Genomic DNA, 21,469 nt, shown 5'->3' with positions numbered 1-21,469 from the left:
AGCATTTGCTTGTTTATGGAGCAGAAATGTTCCATAAAAGTTTGTGCCATAATATAAGGCACATTTTCCTTATCCTGTCTTCCGTTCATGTTCCTTTTAGTCTGTAGGTTTGAAGTAAAAAAAGACAAAATATACATCTAAATATCTGTATGTCACTGACCACCGTTTTTGTAATTTATTGAACAAAGTAGATGTTTTTGTGTACCGGTTCTGCGGAAAAATAGTTACTGGTAAAAGGTTTTAAAGGCTTTGTTTATAGTGCAATTTCAATATTTTTTAATTTATTTGTAATGCCTTCAAGACTTCCAGCAAGTTTTCACAATTGGTGACTTTGTTTATATAGGTTGATGGCCTCTGCAAAAACAAATATCACTTTAGATCATCGTGGCATCTCATTTATTTTTATAGGCATTGAAGTACTAGCTTTGCATTTTAAAAATAATCTTGTGTAACTTGCTTGCATAGCTAGCCTTGTATTCTTCTTGATTTCTTTTGGCAATAGAACATGAAGTCTCAGTATGGTTTCTTCATTGTCTGTGAGTTGGAGTTGGGAAGTTGGTTATTTCCTTTTTTTAAGGGTTAGGTTAGCTCTTAATTTAACATTGTGATGGAATTTTGCATAAAGCCAATGTAACAACTGAGTTAGCTCTTACTGTGCTTTCACTTAATGTCAGACATATAGTACTTGTGACAGAAAAGAATCAATAAATTCTCCTTTTTTTTAATACTTGAACATGTGTACTTTTATTATGATATATTAACCATGGAACTATTCTCCGTGTGTTCTAGTGCATTATATACTTGGCCAGATATATTCCTGCTTTGCTCATTATATAAACCGTGATCCCCAACCCGTGGGCTATGGCCCAGTACCAGGCCATGGCCTGTTCAGAACTGGGATGCACAAGTGGTAGACAAGTACACATAGCTCCACTTGTATGAGCGGCACACACGTGCATCTGCCGCTCTCACCGAACCATCCCCTATTCCCCCCCCCCCCGTCCCCCAAGCAAGAAAGGGTGGGGACCACTGATCTAAACCACCTTATATCATTGTTTCCTTATGAACATGTGTCACAAATGAAAGTGAAATACCTTTCAACTCAAATTTGCTTGGAATAAAGCAAAATAACCTTGAATACTTGAGAAAAGGTGGGAAATAAAATTTAAAAATGCCTTAAATCAACTTCCAGTGGGCCTGCAGGATTCAAAAACATTGTTAGAACGTACCTAAATTATCTGCAAAGTATCATTTAAAAGCATGTTTTTTTAAAAAAATAACCCCATTTTAAATAGGAAAAAAAAATCCCGATAATTGGAAGTCCGCTTTGATTGGAATGCAAAACCAATGCATGTAGTCCTTGACTTACAGGACAGTCAAGTGAGTTTTGCTCCATTTTACCACTTTTCTTGCCACAGTTAAGTGAGTCACTGCAATTAAGTCAGTAATAGTTAAGTGAATCTGGCTTCCTCGTTGATTTCGCTTGTCAGAAGGTTGCAAAAGATGGTCACGTTACTCTGGGACACTGCAACCGTCGTTAAGTACACAAAAAAAGAATGAATGAGCCTTTTGATTTTCATTATGAAAGGTAACCACAGCTGAAAATTTATTTCAACTAATTATCAAGCAATAAATTAAACAGTCACAATCTAAAAAACACACACATGCATTTTAGACATCCTATAAAATATACACAATTGGGCTGGGTGTAGTATCAAAAACTTTGAAGGGCAGGCCAAATCATGTTCGAAGGGGTGTGCAAACTTTCCATTTTGTACCCACAGGAGGCAGAACCTGCAAAGATCCTGCCTGTGAAAACACTTATCATCCATAGGCACCTGACGTGCGACAGTAAAAATAAGCTAATCTTTAAGGAAGTCAAAGATCTCTTCACAGTAAACTCCCAAGCTATATAATCAAGGAGCAAAACTTGAAAACATTCTAGTCTGAAAGACTAGCTTAACTAGAAGATTCATGTGGCTATCTTTGGCATAACATGATGGGTCCAATTTGGGGTGGGGAGAGCAATGTGGAACTGGAGAAAGGCCAGGTGCTTTTTATCGAGTCTAGCCCAATTTTAGAGAGTGAGGCTATACTCAAAAAGAAATGAGGGCTAAATCCCAGTGGGAATTGTATGTTTTGCTCAAAAATCCTGCTTAAAATTGGCTTCAGCAAGTAAATTGGAGGAGTTTGATACGAACCAGAGGGTTATATCCTTGCTATCTAGGAATCTTACAGGCCGGTATCGCTCTTGAAGAAAAATATTTCCTTACATGCTTTCTCTTAAGGTTGCTGCAAAGGTCTTAGTTTCCACATTATATAAGATTCCTGGGGAGGGAGAGTGCAACACTTACATCCTCTTTGAGGATCCACGTGAAGGATTATTTTATAGAGCAGTGTTGCTCAACCATGGTATATTTATGAAGTGTGGACTTCAATTCCCAGAATTCCTGAGCCAGCATGCCTGGGGAAGATTCAGCCTTTCCTAATCTGATTCCCACCAAATATTCTGACAGCTTCTATGATGCTTACAAATTGGCTATACTGACGGGAGCTTAGGAGACGAGCATCTGCTGCTTGGAAGCTGTCTTTACTCTTGCCCCACTAAATAAGATAATGCTTTCTTCCCTGGTGTCTCAAGATACTAAACCACTTGGCATGCAGAGTTTTGCCCAGTGTTAGGTGAAGAAGAAAAAAACATGCCTGTCCATTTGTGTCAGTGAAGCCTGTTTACTATTATTCAGATGACACAAAAAGGCTTCCTTCCCAAGCAAGAGGAGAAACAAGGGCACAGGCCACTTAACTTAGGGCTGATCAAGTTATCACACCAGAGAGGCATAATCAGGAACCAAGAATATAAGCATGAACAAAAACCTTGTTCTTGTCACATCACCCTCAGAGGCAAAAGCTGGGAGGACAAGCAAGCATTTCCAGGTCCCTGACTTTTCCCAAGTTACCTCAAAAAATAGCATCTTCCCTATGTTCATAAATCCGAATCCATTATTTTTTATTTTATTTTAAACTGGTTTAAGAGAAAGAATCTGAAAGTCACTTCATAGTGAGCCTTCCATTCTTTTCCCTTTATGCAAAACCTCGGCTTCGCAAAACAGGTGACAACGTTATAAATTCCAATCAAGAATTAAACAAAAAACAAAAAAACAAACAGGCACTTTAATAAAATACATCCACCCCGGGGGTTGCGGCTGCTACAAGGTGATCAGGTGCAGTCAACTAGGAGAATGCACATTTCAAAATCAGATTGGATGCCTTGTTTTGGACCTTGTGTAAACCCAAGACTTCTTGTGCATCTGTTAAAAGCAGCCCTTGATTCTGACTTCAAGCAAGCCTGATCAAAAGATGCAGCTACTTTTAATAGCTGCTTTATTTAATGCAACTATTGCTCACGCAGAAGCCTAAAAAAGCAGAGAGGGGGCTCTGTTCACGTAATACCCAAAGCTTTCCTTCCCAATCATTTTTGAAATGTGCCCTGCCCTAGCAGGCTCTTCACACATATGCAGACACTCCAACCTGCTCGCCCTCACCTATTTGGAGACTGTAGGTTCATGCTGGCTGAAAATTCTGGAATCTATGGTCCAAAATATTGGGAGCACTGGCTCTCACAGCCTGATGGTTCAACCACATTTCGCCTTCTCCCTCCCCAACACCCAAAAACATTATCAGGACTTTAAAACTTCAAGCTTTTTATATAGTTTTAGAAAATGAGGTAAAACATCTTGCCAAGAAAGGACATGCCGGAACCCACTGCCCCCCTCTGGGTTCCGTCCTAGCTGCAACGTCGACTATAACTGTCTTTGGTGCATTCCATTTGGCTGTAAGGGAATGGGGGGGCGGGCAGAGTTTTTTATTGCCTATAGTGATTGCCAACGGGGCTGTAGGATTCTGTCCTTCGATGTCCCTAGGTGTAACCCCAAAGGCTTACTCTAGCAGGTGGGAGAGGTGGTGATAGGGCTATGCAGATAAGGAAGGCTGCTCGAAGTGGAATGCACGGCCACAGAGACTGGGAAACTGAAGACGAACTGGGACGTGGGTGTGGAGGAGCCCTTCCCCCTTTCTCTTAGCGTTCCTGAGGGGCTCACAGCCTCGGCAGCACACGAAGTGGTCAGCACTTGGGATTCAAACTGAAGCAGCTGACCCATGAAGCTGAAGTTTGGAGAGATGATGCTCCGTCGTTGCTTGACAAACTCAAAGGCCTCCTCAAGCTTGACTCGCTTCTTCATGATTAGGTAAGCCAAACAGATGGTAGCTGATCGGGAGATGCCAGCTTGGCAGTGCACCAGCACCCGTCCGTGACACACCTTAACAGCATCTAGGGGAGCAGAGCAGAAGCATTAGCACATTTCAACCCTTAAAAGTGCAACTCTGACCCAACTCTGGAGCTATGAGCCACAATTCCCCCAAGGCCTTGGAAATCTCGCCTGCCCTCACTTTATTTATTGGATCACTTTATACAGCCACCCTGATCAAATATCTACCCAGGACTCCTCCATGGGAGGCAAGCTATTTCTAAACGTAGTTCTAGGTGTGATAGATACATGGTATGCACAAAGCAACCTAAATTATGTTGCAAATTTTATTATTCATATCACAAGAATGGTGGAATGAATAGTGACTGGGAAGATCTCCCTCATTTGTTTCAGAAAGTAGATCTTTCCAAGAAACTTGGAGAATAGCTTCCTTTATTCAAGCTCAGTTCTGAATTTCCTGCAGAATTTTGTCTTGGTCTCAAATGATGCTCCTGGTAATACGCAAGAATTCTGCTGCACTTATCAAGTTGACTCCTCCCTGAGTCCATTGGACTGAGATGGGTGGTTATACAAATCAAATGAATGAATGGCCAATCAATTAATAAAGCAGCGACAGAATGGAGGAAAATATATATATCTCTCTCACATAAAACATACGGCTACAACTGGTAAGACCACACCTAGAGTACTGCATCCAGTTTTGGTCACCGCATTATAAAAAAGCATGTTGAGACTCTAGAAAAAGTACAGAGAAGAGCCACCAGGATGATTAGGGGACTGGAGACTAAAACGTATGAAGAATGGTTACAGAAACTAGGCTTGGCTAGTCTAATGAAGAGAAGGACCAGGGGAGACATGATAGCAGTCTTCCAATATTTGAGAGGCTGCCACAGGGAGGAAGGGGTCAAGCTATTTTCTAAAACACCCGAAGGCCAGACAAGGAATAATGGATGGAAACTGATCAAGGAGAGATTTAATCTGGAAATAAGGAGAAACTTTCTGACAGTGAGAACAACCAACCAACGGAACAGCTTGCCCTCGGAAGCTGTGGGAGCGCCATCACTTGAGACTTTCAAGAAGAGATTGGACTGCCATTTGTCAGAAATGATGTAGGGTCTCCCGCTTGGGCAGGAGGTTGGACTAGATGACTTATAAGGTCCCTTCCAACTCTGATTATCTGTTATCTGGAAAAAACTCAAAGCTCTGGAGTGGTGTGTCTATTAGTCCTATTATCAGATGTTTGAAAGTTGGGGAAACAGAGCTCTTAGTGCTAATGAAACTCTATTTTTCCCTCCCGCCGTGCCCAGAAACAGCACTCTGGGGCTTTTGTTCTGTTTGATACAGCAAAGGAGCAGATGTAATTGGAAGGCAGAAAGACTAGGCTCAAAGAGATCTAACTAACATGCGATAGTAAAGCTGTTGAGAATGTTGCTTTTTTTTTTTTTTTTAAGAGCATTTGGGCTGTACACAAAGGAAGTGTCACATCCACAAAAACACATGGCACGGTGTAAGCCCAAATTCTGTCAAATACTTTCTGAAGAATACAGTTCCAGGATTAGAAACTTGGGCTCTACAACTCGCATCCAATCGTGGCAGGCCATGTTCAAGGAGAGAGCTTTTTTCCCTGCGGCAACACCCCCATTTATCGTATTACTCTCCAGCAAGACTTGATTGGTGCACACATTAGTGCCATTCAGGCAGCAGGTGAGAACCTATTTCCTCAGATTTAATTGGCTTTTTTCATTTGCATGTTTTTAAGCGTGGAATGACTTGCCTTGCAGCTGCCTAGTTTGTATGATGGCTTCTTTGGCTTTGTGTTGGGTGTGTACATGCGCACCCACGAGTCAGTCTTGACTCCTGATGACTGCCTGCTCAAGTAGCCGCAGTGTTCTTGGCAAGGTTTTTCAGAAGTGGTTTGCCACTGTCTGCTTCCCAAGGCTGAGGGAAAGGGAATAGGCCCAAGGTGGCTTTGTGCTTAAGTTAAGGCTAAAACTCAGTCTCCCGCTTCTAACCTGATGCCTTTAATCACTACTCCAATACTTGATCTTATTATGTTTTTATTCAAATTTTTAGTATGCTTTGTTGTAAACTGCCCAGGATCTTAGTTATTAGGTGGCTTAAATTTAATAAAATAAAATAAAATCCAATCATCTCCACCAACATGCCATACTTTACCATTATCTCACCTATGTATTCGATGGCTTCCATGAACCAGGAGCTGATGTCAGTTTTGTGGTTATCTTCTACTGGAATGCACTTATATTGAAAGTGTCCTTCGAAGTGGTTGGGGCAGTCTGAGGAAACGTTTAATAAGGCCGTGATTCCCAAGGCCTCTAACATGTCCCTCCGAGCTGCATGATGAGCGCTGCCAAGGAAGAGGAAAGGCAAGATTTCCACCGGGCCACCCTACGGGAAGAAGAAGAAGAAGGAGGAGGGAAGAAATGAAAAAGAGGAGACAGTGTAAGAAACAAGAAAAACACAGGACCTCATGAACAAAAAAACAACACACTGGACAGTGGTCAACATCTCGCCAATTCTTTCCAAAAGGACATCACCTGAACTTCTGTAGGCTCCTGTCTAGATGCACATGGAGTGTTCTCCACTGGGAATTTTTTCTCTTGCTAATTTAATTTTTTTCACATTCAATTATGACTTGCTGGTTGCACCTGCTCATCTATTTCCATATAGCTTTAGCTCTTCACTATTTCATAATTTAATTTTTAAAATATCATTTCTGTTTAGAGAATGTTTAAATAGAAGATTAAATCTGAAGTTCAGCAATAAAGGGACTTGCCCGCCCTGCTAAGAAAGGATGGAGTCAAAGTCCAGATGCTCTCTGACCATTCAGAAAAAATTGCCCCAAACAGCTTGTCTTCTTTTCACTAACCTCAAGATACTAAATATTACTCTATAACTAAATTGTGCTTTAACTGTACAGACTGCAACATGCTCCTTCCACACCTATGTTTCAATCCCAAAATCAGAAACTGTCACCACACAGACTCTGTTGTTTGCAGTTAAATTACATTTCTAGATTGCCAACCACGAACTACAGAAATTTGTTCTCTGATATTATTACCCATCATTTTTAATATTCAAAATCCTCCCCACCTCCTAAACCCAAACTGGGGAATCAATAGGTTTATATTCTGCACTTTGTAGTTAAGATGACAGAACAAAAACGGGTGCTCGCAAAAATGCCTGCCTAAATTTTACTTAGAAGTGCCCGCATGCTGAGTCACAGTGAACGTGTAACTCCTAATCAGGTTTTTGGACAGACAGCACTGTGAAACATATATCCAAGGCTCCATATCAGTTGCTGACAGCAAGGGGAAAAATGCACATTTACTGCCCTTCTCCAAATAAACTTTCGTACCTGCTAGCAAATAACTTTGGAATGCACTTTATCACTTCCTTAATGGCAGTACTGTTGTTTTTTGTATGTAACTCTAAGTCGGCACTGCAGGTTTGGTTCAGTGTGCTAAGCTCAGACCAAGCCAATACAGTGGCCTGCTGTACTAGCAGCTAGAAAGGGTTTCATCAATCATCACTGGATTCCTCCACTTGAACTATTTCAGGATTGAGATCTGCAGAAGATAGCAATGGCACTTAGTCTTATATGTACCGCTTCACAGTGCTTTTACAGGCCTCTCTAAGCAGTTTTCAGAGTTAGCCTATTGCCCCCAACAATCTGGGTCCTCATTTTACTGACCTCGGAAGGATGGAAGGCTGAGTCAACCCTGAGTCGCTCAGATTCGAACTCCTGGAGTGAGCAGTGAGTTAGCCTGCAATGCTGCATTCTGCGCCACCACGGCTTTTTATCAGAAATGAGGGCAAGTCTGTTTCACTATTGTCTCTGGATAACCTGGACAACTCTCTTTAGCCTACATGCATTCCAAGGGATAAGCTGTTCTTATTGCCTAATTTCTGCTACACACGTGGCTTGAGAAGGAATTTCACTGCCTCTTTGTCAGTGTGTAGATTTGTACATTCCTTGATTATAAGAGTCTTAATCTCTTCTTGAGGGAAACGTGTGTAACAAGCTAATACTTGCAGAGAGTTAAAGCTAAAATAATTTCATTCCAAAATTATGGATTTTGGAGATAAAAGTACCTCCCTCTCCTGTCCCTGGACATGATAGTCACTCAATACATTTTCCTTTTTGGAAAGTATGCAGGTTTATGGCACCTGAACCTTAAAATACTTGTAGGCTAGAATTTCTCCTACTAGGCAAAGAAAGCTCACTAAGTTCCAATCAATCAATCAATCACCAAGATCATTCACCCTAAAAATTACACAAAGAACTCTGTTAGTAAACCAGTGTTTGCCAGAATCAAAGCCATCTTAATCAAAGCAATCCTAGACTTTTTGTTGATGCTGCTGTAATTAAGATACTTTGTTTAATAGTTAGTACATCTACATAAATGCACTATACACACACACACAAACACACCTTGATGTAAAATAACATACATCTGCTGTATGATTTTTGGGTTGCAAGTTATTTTATCTCAAGTTTCACAACTGATTGAAATCAGTTGTACCTTTTCCGTTCTTAGCTTCTTTGTATAAATATCTGGATCTAATCAGACAAGCCAAAAGGTAGCTTGCAACACAACATGAAGAAGACTCTAGAAGACGTTATGAAATACCCTGCTCATGAGGCCATGTTTTAATTTTATTGATTCAATCTCTATCAGCTGCAGGACAAAACTCATACAATCCAGGTAATCCTTGCTTAATATCCAATCGCTTATCAACCATTCAAAGATATGACGGAATCCCCACCCCCCAAAGTTACAACCCATTCTCAAAGTTAGGAGTATCACATACCCCTGTAGTCATGTGATGTTCCATAGGGCAGGGGCCACACAGAGATAAAACTGCTTAGTAGATGAGACCAATAGCATACCTCTGCTGCTCAACCTGATGAAATGGGTAGATGTAACGAGGAAGCGGTAGTTCCTCAAATATTCGTCCCAGGGCATGTAGCGCTTTAAAGGTCAAATCCAGCACCTTGGATTGCACCCAGATGCAAACCGGCAACTGGCTGAGCTCACGAAAAAGAGATGAAATTTATGCCATACAAAGGCAGACATAACTGTTCAGCCGCATTCTGCACTAGCTAGAGCCTCTAAATACTTTTCAAGGCTATTACAGCGTATTACAACAATTAATTCTAGAGAGGATCATGGCATGAGTAAATACGACTCAGGGCACAAGGAAGGTTGCATCTGGAACACAACAACAAGTTATACATAGCTAGCCCTCCTACCTATGACTGCCACCTGCTCCTCCAGCAGGAGTCATGATTCTAGGATCCCCAGATTGCGCACCAGGTCTGTTTGGCCAGTACCACTCCATCCAACACCAAAGAGGGTAAAATCCCAGATCCAGAAAGGTCTCAAACCCCTGTAAACCTCAGAATCCTCATTTCCAAGGAGAGCTCTGGTCACCACAAACAAGACCTCTTGGGAGACTGAATCAAGAACCTCAGGCAGAGAGGCTGGTACAGCGGCAACAATCCCAACTGGTTCCCAACATCAGGAACAGGGTCTCACTCTTATGCCCTTCACTTAATTTGGCTCTCTAACTCTAGAGCAAGGGTGTTGCATTGTCATGTATGTACCGGGACTTCTTTCCCCTTTGCTAAACCGGGCGTGGGCAGGGCCAGCACGTGACACATCTGGCCCGCAAGTTTGACACCCCTACTCTAGAGCCAACAGTGCTTCCCAAAATAAACCATATCTAGCCTGCACATCTTCATTAGGAGGCCAAGACACAAAACATGGGTCCAACCAAGAACATCAATGCATGATTCACTGGCCCTGCCCATTTTCTTGGTTGGGCTAAAAAGCGCATGCAGGGATTTACAGATTTGCATCACTACGTACCCATCAGGAGCACACCTGAATCTCTCATTTCAAAAGCAGAAGCGAAGAAAAGAAAAAGTGCAATAAAAATATTGCCATTTCTCAATTAGATAGATTTGTCTTCCCATTTCACTTCAATTGACAACAAATTACCCAGAGCTTTCTGGTCAACAATGCTGTGCGGAGGGAAAATAAACTTACGCTGTTTGTGACCACACAGCAAGTAAGTTCCTTTGATTTCCCTCTAGTGCTTCACTATACTGCTAAATTTATATTGCCCAATATGAACAATGTCATGGTTAAATTTTGGAGCAGATGGGAAAATCTAGAGTTACATCCCCACTTGACTGGATGCTTGGGACCAATCTAGATCTCAGGTCAAACTATTTCAGAAGGTGAGATACAATAAAAGAGGAGAATCCTCCACAATATTAGAGAAAAGTACAACAACTTGCCCTTATGGATTTGGGGAACCTGAAATTCCAGCCCGTGTGTTTCTCCAGTGTCCTTTCTACAACTATGTGTGCTCAACTCTCATAACTCTATTAGCCAACAGAAGTTCCATCAGTTCTGAAAATGATTTTGTTTGCTTCGTATTACCAGTTCAGAACCTTAACGTCTCCGGAAGGATTGCGAAACTTCCTACAGCTGCCATTGCTGTACGCAGAAAAATACCGCCTTCATTTTAGGATTTTATAACTATAAAAAACACATTTTACCTTGGATGCTGTTCTGCATCACCTATGACTCACCACCAAGCACGATTAAATCAACCTCAAGAGGAGAATCTCTGTATATATCACCAGAGGGATATGGATGCCATCAATAAATAAAAGGAAGCCTCAGACAACAGACAGCTTTGAAGCATAGAGAAAAGCCAGCCTACCTGATCATGCTGTGGTGTCCCACAGGAACTGCAGCTATGGTCCAGATGCTCCACAGGTGCCAAAGTAGAGGCTGTTGTAAGAGATTTTGTCTTTGTGCAGAGTTCTGGATATTCTGACTGGAATCTTTCGTAGCCACCTGAAAGTAAAAAAGAAAACATACAAAGTGGTGGTCATCATTTACAAGATGCTACAGATTTATTCAACTATTACCAAAGCACAAGGAGACACAGAGGCCGGCCCACCTCCAACATATGCACAACATGCATAAATGTGTTTTCAGACTTGCATACTAAATGGCCATCGCCACAGATGTTTGCTTAAAAGCAAGAGGAAGAGATAATGCCGCAGCACAGTGGCAATGATATGACTCACTTTAACAAAAGAGACCACAAAGTCAAGGATGTTCTGAAGTTTTTAACGACACTGTAAACCTGTTCATGACATTTTCTTGGCAATAGTATGAAATCTTCTTGTGGAACTTTTGACTTCCTACAACCTAGGATTTCCTTGGCGATGTCCCATACCAATTAATCAAGGACCCTAATCAGGTCTAACCGTGCATGGCTTCCTAGACTGACTAAAACTAGACAGTTTTAGCAGAAGACTGGAGTTGCACTCAAGACTTGGCACAAGTGTCTTCTAAAGATCTGCAAGTTAATATTACTGATACAGATTCCTAATTCCCCTGCTCATTTCCCATCTGTTATATTAGTGCTTTAGAGGAAAAACAAGCTGCTATTTGCATTTATACAAAGCTGGCTTTGACTTCAAAAACAATTAGCTGATCTTATGGCTGTAGAGACAAATCAAATATGAAATGAAGACATGGGTCACACCACACTGGATAAAACAGAGGACAAAGAAAAAAGGCTCAGATCAACACGCTCTACTTTATTTGAAACCTTCTGACTGCTGGCTATGGTTAATTGTGGTTTCTATTCAATGAAAGGAATCCTTGGTTAATCTATAGAGGCATTTATATATAAAGGAAATATTGAAGAGCTGTCGAAGCACAACAGCCAAAGAAATAAAAAGGACCAGAGACCAAGAGAGCTATAATGAAAGCAATAGCAATCAACTGGCACACCAGGAAACCTAGTACAGCATATAATAAAGTGATATTTAGTACTACTATTGGTAATCAAATACAATTTCTAAAAATGTTCTTTCACAAAACTAAGCATTTGAGAGAATAATAAAAAAACTCAGGGGAGTGCAGAGGAATGAAATGTGCTTCACTGTTGGCAAAAATTAAACGTAGAGCTTCCCTCAAAGGTAATTCTCAGTTACCATCTGGATATGTCCATGTTTGCTTGGCACCATTGCAAATGAGGTTGGCCACTACATTCTTTCAAATTACTCTCTCTTCTAACATCACTGACCGCCTTAACACGGTTGCCCAAATCAGGCTTGTAGTTGACCAGTGGCAATTAGTACCAACCTTTGGGAATTTGGCCTTATATTTCAGAAAGTGTGAGAGGGAAGTGCCCACTTTCCCAATTTAATTTTATTTAATATTTTTTAATAGTCCAACTAATTAATGGGTTGTTTTTTTAGGAAGACAGCAAAAAAACAACAACAGCAAAATGTCATCATGTGACATCAGGATTCTATAACCTTTTGTAAATGCAAGCCAATTTCCTGCAATGCAATTACATGACCGTGCAGCAGTTGTAACTTCAAGGATGACTCATAAGTAACTTTGAGCTTGTCATAATTTTGAATGGTCATTAAGCAACTGTTTCTAAGTTAAGGACTACCTGTACTCTAAAAACACAATGAAACTGAGTGCGTGGTCATGAACGTTTGGTTACCAAGGGATTGGTGATTTCATGATTGTTGGAAGGTTACCAAGGAACCTACCATGACTTAGTTTACATCTTCAAACTTCATTTGAGCCATGCCTACTTTTTTGGTGTCTTTTTTTCACCTCTCACTGCTTTCCTTCCCACCATGTACACATAGCTGTAGCTAATATTATTATTCATTCACCTATCTATATTAAGCACCTCCCTCCACCCCAAGCTATGTTACTTTCTAACATGCCAAAAGTTTTTGTTTTAGTTACCATACAAATTAACATGATTATACTTCTGGAAAGTTTACAGCAAATTTGTTAACACAAAATCCTCTTAAAGTTCATTTTCTACTTCTGGAGTCACTAGTCAATAGTGAAATAGGCAGCATACAAATTTAATAAGTACTCTACAACCACCAAAAATTGCCAAACTAGAAATCCCAACTTCTGGGTCAATTTTGTTCATACAATTTAGAAGCTGCCTGACTCCAGATGGCAACAAAATAGAAAAACAAAATTTTTGTGTCAAAATGATTACCAAATTCAATGAGTTTCAAAGCAGCTGAGTACCAAAGCACTATTCTGTGTGTGTGTGTGTGTGTCCCCTGGGAGAACACTCAAGATGCACAGACCAACCTACATGGCCTGCAAAAGATCACCTGCCATGTTAGGACCTGGGGCTGGTCAGCAGTATGTCTTTCAGACTGATGGTGAATGTGTTACTTTAAAACCTTGTCAGGTAGTTGGCTACACATTAGGCAGGCTTGTCCCAGACTTTCAGAACTAGATCAGGATAGAAGCCATTCTGGGGGAGAGCAGTTCCAGAGGGCATGTCCTGCAATTGAGCAGCCATGCATCCTAAACTCTAACAGATTATCTTGTTTGATCAAGGGAACCTGGTGAGCAGAAACCATCAAGGAAGGATGGTCCCTCAAATAACCAGGCTGTATGTCATGAAAGGATTTATAGGTGATAGCCAGGACTTTGTAATGCACTTGGAAGTCAACTGGCAACCAGTACTACTTGCAAAGCAGTGGTGCCCTGTGGTCATGACAGGGCATGCCATCACTGCTCACACCTCCGCATTCTGGACCAGGTGTAGCTTTTGGGTGGTATTCAAGGGCAGTCGAATATAGACTGCATTGCAACTGTCCATTTTTGGAGTGGTTAGGACATGAGTGACCATGTAAAGGCATCCTGAATTAGAAATGGGCACTACAGACACATTAGATGAATCTTTTCAAAGGCCTTCTTGGGTAAAGTTGCCTCCTGCTTTCAAAGTACACACTAGTGTCAAACGGGAAAGTGTTACTCCATCCAGAACTAAAGATGGAAAATCCTGGGAACTGAGGAATCCAAGTATCCACAAGTACTAGTTCTTGTTAGGATTGAGCCCAAGTCTGATTTGAACAACCTCCAGACACTGCCCTCCATACAGGACATGGACCATATCACGTGGATGGCTCTGTATCAAGACATATCATTAGGTGTCATCCCCATGCTGGTCATATTGAACTCCCAAATGACAGGTTAACTCACCCAGAAGTATCATGCAGATGGTTAAAGACAAAAGTGACTTTGGACCCGAGACATTCTGCAAATAACAGGCTGTGGTTATGATCTCTTCCTTCCATCAATACCCATTGCAATCAACAAATCAGGAAGAACCACCATAACATGGTGCCCATCATTCTCAGCTGGACCATGATTGATGCTAGTGAAAGCTGCTGAGAAATGATGGAGCATAAGGATGGACACACCACGCTCATCTGAGTTCTGCCAAATGTCATTAACAAGAACTCTCCAAATTGTTATTTTATCTTCCCAGGGACAGCAAGTTTTACCATTCATACAGAACTGAAATGCTCTTTACCACATGAATTTTTTTAGTATGAGTAATTTCACCTTGTCCTACAGAAATACCCACAGTGAGAAGGCTTTTAAGTGCAAGGTCGTCATCCTTCTTCTTCCTCCATTATTTTATTTATTGATTTACTAAATTATTTCAACTGGTCCAAGGATCTTAATGGATCAAGGTTTCTTGGTACATAAGCCACAGGAGACGTTATAATAAAAGTGGCTAAAATGCACATAACAGTAGGGTATTCTATTAAGAAGGCTGATCCAGGAAAATACTTTGCATTCTCTTGGTTAGATCTCAATTAAAACAGTCAGGTTTTTCCCCAAAACCTATTGGAGGAAGCTAGAAAAGTAACAGGAAAGACACCCTTCCTCCCCAGTTCTGAAGCTTCTGTAACGCTAAATGTAGCAATTCCCCTTAAAATTTTGAAAGAATAAGCATCAGGAAATATTTTCTATCAACCTCAGAGTTTGTAGGAACCCTACCACTGACAAGATCTTTTTGCAAAAATGCACTATTCCCAGAGCAGTAAGCTAAAAATAAATTGCATTGAATTGTTCAATAGAATAGACTCCCAGTGTGGGAAAAAAATCTTGAATTTAGATAAATAAAAAGTAGGACTATATGCGTTCCAAGGCTAAATGCAAAATAACACCTTTCCAGTAAGGTCCATATTCTGGACATGCCCAAACCAAACATGGAACACCAAAGTTAGGTAAATTAGTCAAATGTTCATAATTCTAGCTTTGTTTAGCATGGCCCAGAAGAAGCCAAGGCCACCATGAAACAACAAACTAAATTCTAAAGAGGCACCTGATCCTCTATAGTTGGTTGAGCCTATAAAGAGCTTAAGCAGAGTCTTCCACTTTCCAAGCCCCCACTCCCAACCAGTTCCAACTTTAGCAGACATTTTTTTTCAGCAAAACTGCATTGCAACATCAAGCATTTTCAGGAATCAGAAAGACACGAGGCTTCTATAAGGGTTGGGAATTAACTACAAGAATTCCAACAATGGGAATTGGGTAATTAGATAACAAATGTTACAACTTAAAGCCCCAATCTTCCTAATCATCCATTATTTCAACTGAAGCAAAACACAAAGGAAGCCAAGATGCAAACAGAACTAATCAGTTGTCAAATGAGTACAAATGCCTTTTGAAATTGATCAATGGTATTGGTTTATTTTGACTTTTTGTCTGCTTTAAACACAATTTTCTAGCCTTAAAAGCCAGAGAATTGTCCCATGAATCATTTCTATTTTAAGAGAGCCTCCCTTATATTAGAGACTATAACCATTTATCTCAAGATTCCAGTTTCATGTTTTTTTTATCATCCACTATTAGTTTCAGTAATTACCAAATCTGATTAAACTGTAGGGCTTTCTGTTCATCTGTAACACAAGGTTTTGAAAATGTTTAAATTATAATTGAGGGAGCTGTCTTTCCAATGTCTCTCAGAAGGAGCCACAAAATAAATCCTATTCTGAGCTGGAATATTTTGGTGAGGGCTATTTAAGGACTCAGCAGGGGGAAGGGGTGACTTTTCCAGAGAAGCCCATAAAAACTTCCTTCCAGAGGATACAAATACATGGCCCGGAGCCATGGCACTACCCCTACAGATAAAACGTAGGGCTACTTCCCACCACTGCCAGCCTTATTCTCATGCATTCCTAAGGGGAGAGGCCATTTGGGGAACAATAAAACAGGATCTCTCACCCTTTTCCCTTCCACCCACCCAAAGCTTTTGTAATTCAAAAGGTCACCAGCTGCCTTCAGAATACAACCAGCTAATAAGTCAGATGGGCAGGAAATACCCCCCTCCCCTACAATACCGCCTGGTTTCCTTGGGCCACACCCAAGCAAGAAATGGGAACTGAGGGGCAAAGATTATAAGGGAAACCATTATTAATCAAAGCATGAATTGCTGCTAACTTTTTGTCCCAACACCTTAGATAACCCAATTCCATAACTGAATAGTTTTTCTCACTCTGGGTTAATTTCCTAGCTGCTTTTCTCACATACAGCTGTATAACTAGTATTACTGCACTACTACTACTGTTAATCTTGTCATCAATCATTATCACCCACCCCCTCCTGCTTGTGACTGTATGACTGTAACTTTATCGCTTGTATCCTTACAATTTATATTTACTGTTTCCTAGTGTAATTGATTGCTTATTGTACCCTATAACTATCATTAAGTGTCGTACCTTATGATTCTCGACTCCTGACAAATATATCTTTTCTTTTATGTATACAGAGAGTATTTGCACCAAGACCAATTCTGTTCTAGTCTATTCTATTCTATAAAAAAGGCCACATCCTGTTGACTGCTGGACTATTTACTTTCCTTTGAGGGCAATTTGACTGGAAAGCTCCAAGAATTGACAAACAGTGTGACCCACCCACCCCCTGCCCCAAGCCATTTTCTTCATAAAATTGATCAATAGAATAGAATTCTTTTATTGGCCAAGTGTGATTGGACACACAAGGAATTTGTCTTGGTGTAAATGCTCTCTGTATACACAAAAGAAAAGATTTTCTAAAATGGCCTTTTGTGAAAACGCTCCTTTTGTGGATTAGGAACACAGTCCCACCTTCCTTCGAGGTTCTTTCCTGCCTTCTTTGCCAAGCCATGGGGCAGAGAGAAAAAAATAGGGGAGGTCAGAAACCTCTACGTCAGAGGTCTCCAAACTTGGCAACCTTAAGACTTGTGGACTTCAACTCCCAGAATTCTCCAGCCAGCTATGCTGGCTGGGGAATTCTGGGAGTTGAAGTCCACAAGCCTTTAAAGTTGCCAAGTTTGGGGACCCCTGCTCTAAGTGAAATGAGTCTGCAGGAAGCTGCGCGTTGGTCTTTTCTTTTCTTTTCTTTCTTTTTTTGGTTGGTCCGGTCTGAGAAATTCTCTCGAGGAGCTGAAGGGAGTTTCAACCCATCGCCCCGACTTCTGGTTTTCTAGCAACGGGCGCCTTGACATTGTTGCCCCGCAGCCCGAGTCAGGTGGCTGGCGGGCGGGAGGGCTGAGGGGCGCCAAGCCAAGCGAGGGAACAGCCGCGGGCCCTTGGCGTCATCGCTGCTCAAACCACGCCCGACGGAAGTGAAGAAGGGCGTGAGAGGGGACTGACACGCGGCTCACACGTTGTGCCCTTCGAATGGATGGGACGTGGACCTCCTCCTCCTCCTCCCTTTCATTCCGCCCCCGGCAGCGCTCCACTGGCGAAGTCCTTTGCAAGCCAGCAGAGATACGGAAACGGAGGGACGGAGAAGAGTGGGGTGGGAAAGGGCCCGACTCGAAGACTTGTTCTCGGTCCTCCTCCACCGTCGCAAAGTGGCGACGGCGGGGTCCTTCCAGTTCACCTCAACCCTTGGAGAGTCCTGCGTCTTCCAAATCGCGAGGGTTGGGGAAAGGAGGGAAAGAGAGGAACATGCTTAAGTGGCCTTGTCCTTCCCAGGCTGTGCGAGGATTTAAACCCCGGGGCCCCCCGCCCATTCCCACCGGCCTTTTTAAACCCATCATCCGCTGGGTGATCTGGGTCCAGCGTACCGGGAAATGGGGTTGAAGGGTCCAAAGGCCTGACCTTACTCTCCCGGGCTAAATTCGTGCGCACCCCCCTTTACCTTTCAGCAAGCAGATGTTGGTGTGCTCCGCGTCCTTGCGCAGCGCCCGCACCACCAGCGACACGGTGCTGTCCTCCCGCAAAGATTCGGCCCGCGGGCTCCGCTCGTCGTACACCACCACGGCCGAGTAGAGACCCGAACGCAGGCGGGAGCGCGCCTCGTCTTCCGCCGGGAGGATCTGCTCCAGGCTGACCGACCCTTTGGTCCGCCGTCGGACGATGGTGTTGCACCTCACGTTGAGCGCGCCGCGGATGTGGCCGGCGCTGTGAGCGAGGAAGGGCCTGCAGTCCAAGAGGAGGCACTTCCCGCCAGCGGGAGGAGTGGAGGAACTGCTACTGGTGCCGCCGTTGCAGTCCCCCCGATGCAGGAGGTGCCGAAGCACGTTGCAGTCCATCTCCCGGAGCTCCACCATGGCTGCCGGCTGTGCGCAGGCTCTCCTTCCTGGCCCGGGAAACGGCTAAGGCCTTAGAACATTTTGCCTCCCGCGCCGTATCAGGCTCAAGTCATTAATAACGGAGCTTGCTGGTAGTGGCAATACTCCCCGCACGCCGGCTCGAGTGCGGGGGAGGATTCCTTTTACTACCTGGCTCCGCCCCCCACATCCTCTCCGCTCTCCTTTCCCTTCTCTCCGGCGGCCGGCCTCATTCTTGCTTCTCTCGCCGTGAATGGAACGCAGCCGGAGCGACGTCACAATGAGGAGGGGGGCGGAAAGTAAACGACGCCTCGGCGCTTCTGTTCGCCTTCATTCATTAGAAAGCTTACAGCAAGGCGGGGTTTATGGCCGTTTCTTCCTCAGGAGCGGAACGTTATTTACTTTCGGCAGCCGCCGGCTTTAAGGGAAAACGCGGCGGGTTGGGGCGCTGGTGAAAGGAGGGAACGGTTCACTCAGGGTTGACCTAGCGTCCATCGGTCGACAAGCATGCGACGTTTGTGGCGGCCCCGAACCTCTCCCAACAAGCTTTTGACTAGCATTGTGTATGCTGGTGTGTGGCCGTAATAAAGATTGGTTTGCCGATTGTTCATAAAACAATTATATAATTCTAGTAAAAAAAATAAAAAACACGCCAATTGGGAATCATTTCACAGGGACCCGCTATAATATACAATAAAACTTGCACGCACTCCTCTTGCTTTGCCTCAGTCTTTTATTTTTAGCTGCCAGGTTTGGTGATTAAACGAACCTGAGATTCAGTGATCTGGATTCTGCCCTCCCCCCCCCACCAAAAAAAAACCCCTCAGGAGCATGGATTTAGCTCACGATTACTAATTTAAATGATCTTCCCCGTAACCTTTCTGGATACCTTCATTTGATTTAAAATGCACAAGCATTTGTAGAGTGGGCCTCTTGTGAATCACATAAGATTGAATCACATAGTTCACATTCAGTACTAGGAGGAAAAGGGCGATTGGGAAAAGAAGTGACCTTGTCATCTTTGAACGGTTGTGGTTTCCTGTTGTACTCCTGATTTGTCATCTCTTTTTGTAGCAATATTTTATCATGGGTGTAACTATTCTAAGGGCATCATCAAAATAGGAAAACTCTCATTAAAATCAGTGGGCCATCAAACATCTTAAGAGCAGAGTTGGATTTTCTCCCAGATTGAGTTCAATAACAAAATTCTGCAGACTTCTCTCCGTGGTTTTTTGAATCTATTGTAATTGAAATTAATTTTATGGGGGGGGGAGTCCAGGGCAATATTCTTTCCTTTCCCTGCCCATAGCCCTGAATTCTAAAATGACATGCTATCCAATCTTCCAAAACAGCTTCGAAAGGTGTTCTTTGGCTAAATTTTTCTAATGGCCAAGAATTATAAGGATGCTTTCAACATCAGTTTCATAACATCCATCAGATATTCTCTCTCTACCACCCCACTCTGTGTGTGTGAGAGAGAGAGGAGGGGGGGAAGGGGGCATGTGTGTGAGAGAGAGAACACAGAGACCTGTGTCTTTCCTGAGGGTGTAACTTTAACTATTGAGGCAACTGAAAAGTTCATGTGGATGTGTAATAGTTGCATATTAGGAAGTCATGTGCATTGCCAAAGCAATATGTTACTCTCTCTCTTATACAACATAAATAATAATTACCTTGGGGATTTGTATTGCCATTTCAAAGTGAGTTTCCATTCCACACCTAGTAATTATAATGTGTAAGGCACTCTGGGCAGTCTCTCAGGGAAAGTGAGAAAGGTGTGTGTGGGAAAGGAGGTGAACTTCTCTTTCAAACATGAAGATGAACTTATTTAAGTTTCCAATTTGAACTGGTTTTCCTTTTTTTAAGGTGTCTGGTTAACTCAATTATAAACACATGCACAGTGATGGGATGTGCCTTCCAATTACACCTGTGAATCCGGTGAACCTGAAGTCCCTTAGTTTTAAAAGGGGAAATAAGTGTGCATCTAATTGTCTCACTGAAGTAAAGATATATTCATGTTTCCTTGGCTAAATTAGCTTAACCCTGATCTGGTGATTTCCAAATATGTTAAACAACATAGACATTAGAAATTATGAATGGAAGCACCAAATTGAAGAAGATTGGTTTAGGGAGCCCCCAGGTTTCTTCTATATAATATATGTCTTTATTTTTTAGAGCTTATTTGTGAATTTCAGTCTGCTGTTTTCTGCAACCATCTTCCAGATACAATCCTTCATGCCTTTGCAAGATGAGATCCAATAATATGCATTTCAGCACTCACAATTTAACATACACATATGAATGTCTTCAGTTTGATCCAGAGGTGATAGTCAGCAGGTTCTGACCAGTTCTGGAGAACCAGTAGCGGGAATTTTGAGTATTTCAGAGAACTGGCAAATACCACTTCTGACTGGAGATTTTACAGTATCCTTCCCCTGCCACGCCCACCAAGCCACCAAGAACCGGAAGTAAAAACATTTGAATCCCACCACTGGCTTGATCCAGCTGGTTATATATTAATGTTCCAGGTATAGTACAATAGTTCTGCTCTTAATTCTTTGCATATTGGGGTGAAAGTAAATCGAACTGAATAAGAGTTCACTATATAAAATCAGTGTCTGAATCATGTCCATTGTCTAGCATTTGAGATCAACTTGTCATTGTTCTTCCTAAAATGTGGTTTTTCAGAATGGAATTCACTATGCTAGGTATTGTCCGAGCAATGCAAAATATAAGGAAAGGATGATTTGTCTAGA

The 21,469-nt window shown here is 42.3% G+C and overlaps 1 protein-coding gene across 1 annotated transcript; it reads right to left on the bottom strand.

The window, feature by feature from the left end:
• Nucleotides 1–1,585: 1,585 nt before the first annotated feature.
• On the bottom strand, nt 1,586–19,418 carry DUSP4 (dual specificity phosphatase 4). The gene is made up of 4 exons (XM_026672873.2): nt 18,302–19,418; nt 11,025–11,161; nt 6,452–6,671; nt 1,586–4,327 (listed from the first exon to the last, which is right to left on the bottom strand). The coding sequence occupies exons 1-4, from the start codon at nt 18,711–18,713 to the stop codon at nt 3,942–3,944; spliced, it is 1,155 nt and encodes a 384-aa protein (XP_026528658.1). The 5' UTR covers nt 18,714–19,418; the 3' UTR covers nt 1,586–3,941.
• Between the last annotated feature and the right edge of the window lie 2,051 nt (nt 19,419–21,469).

This window comes from Notechis scutatus, chromosome 2 (genome assembly GCF_049901735.1).
Source record: "Notechis scutatus isolate UNSWTSFEM ecotype Mainland chromosome 2, rNotScu1.2, whole genome shotgun sequence".
In the NCBI taxonomy this organism is placed as follows: Eukaryota; Metazoa; Chordata; class Lepidosauria; order Squamata; family Elapidae; genus Notechis; species Notechis scutatus.
Note: the sequence above shows the minus strand (reverse complement) of the source record. Positions and strands in the feature narration are given on the sequence as shown.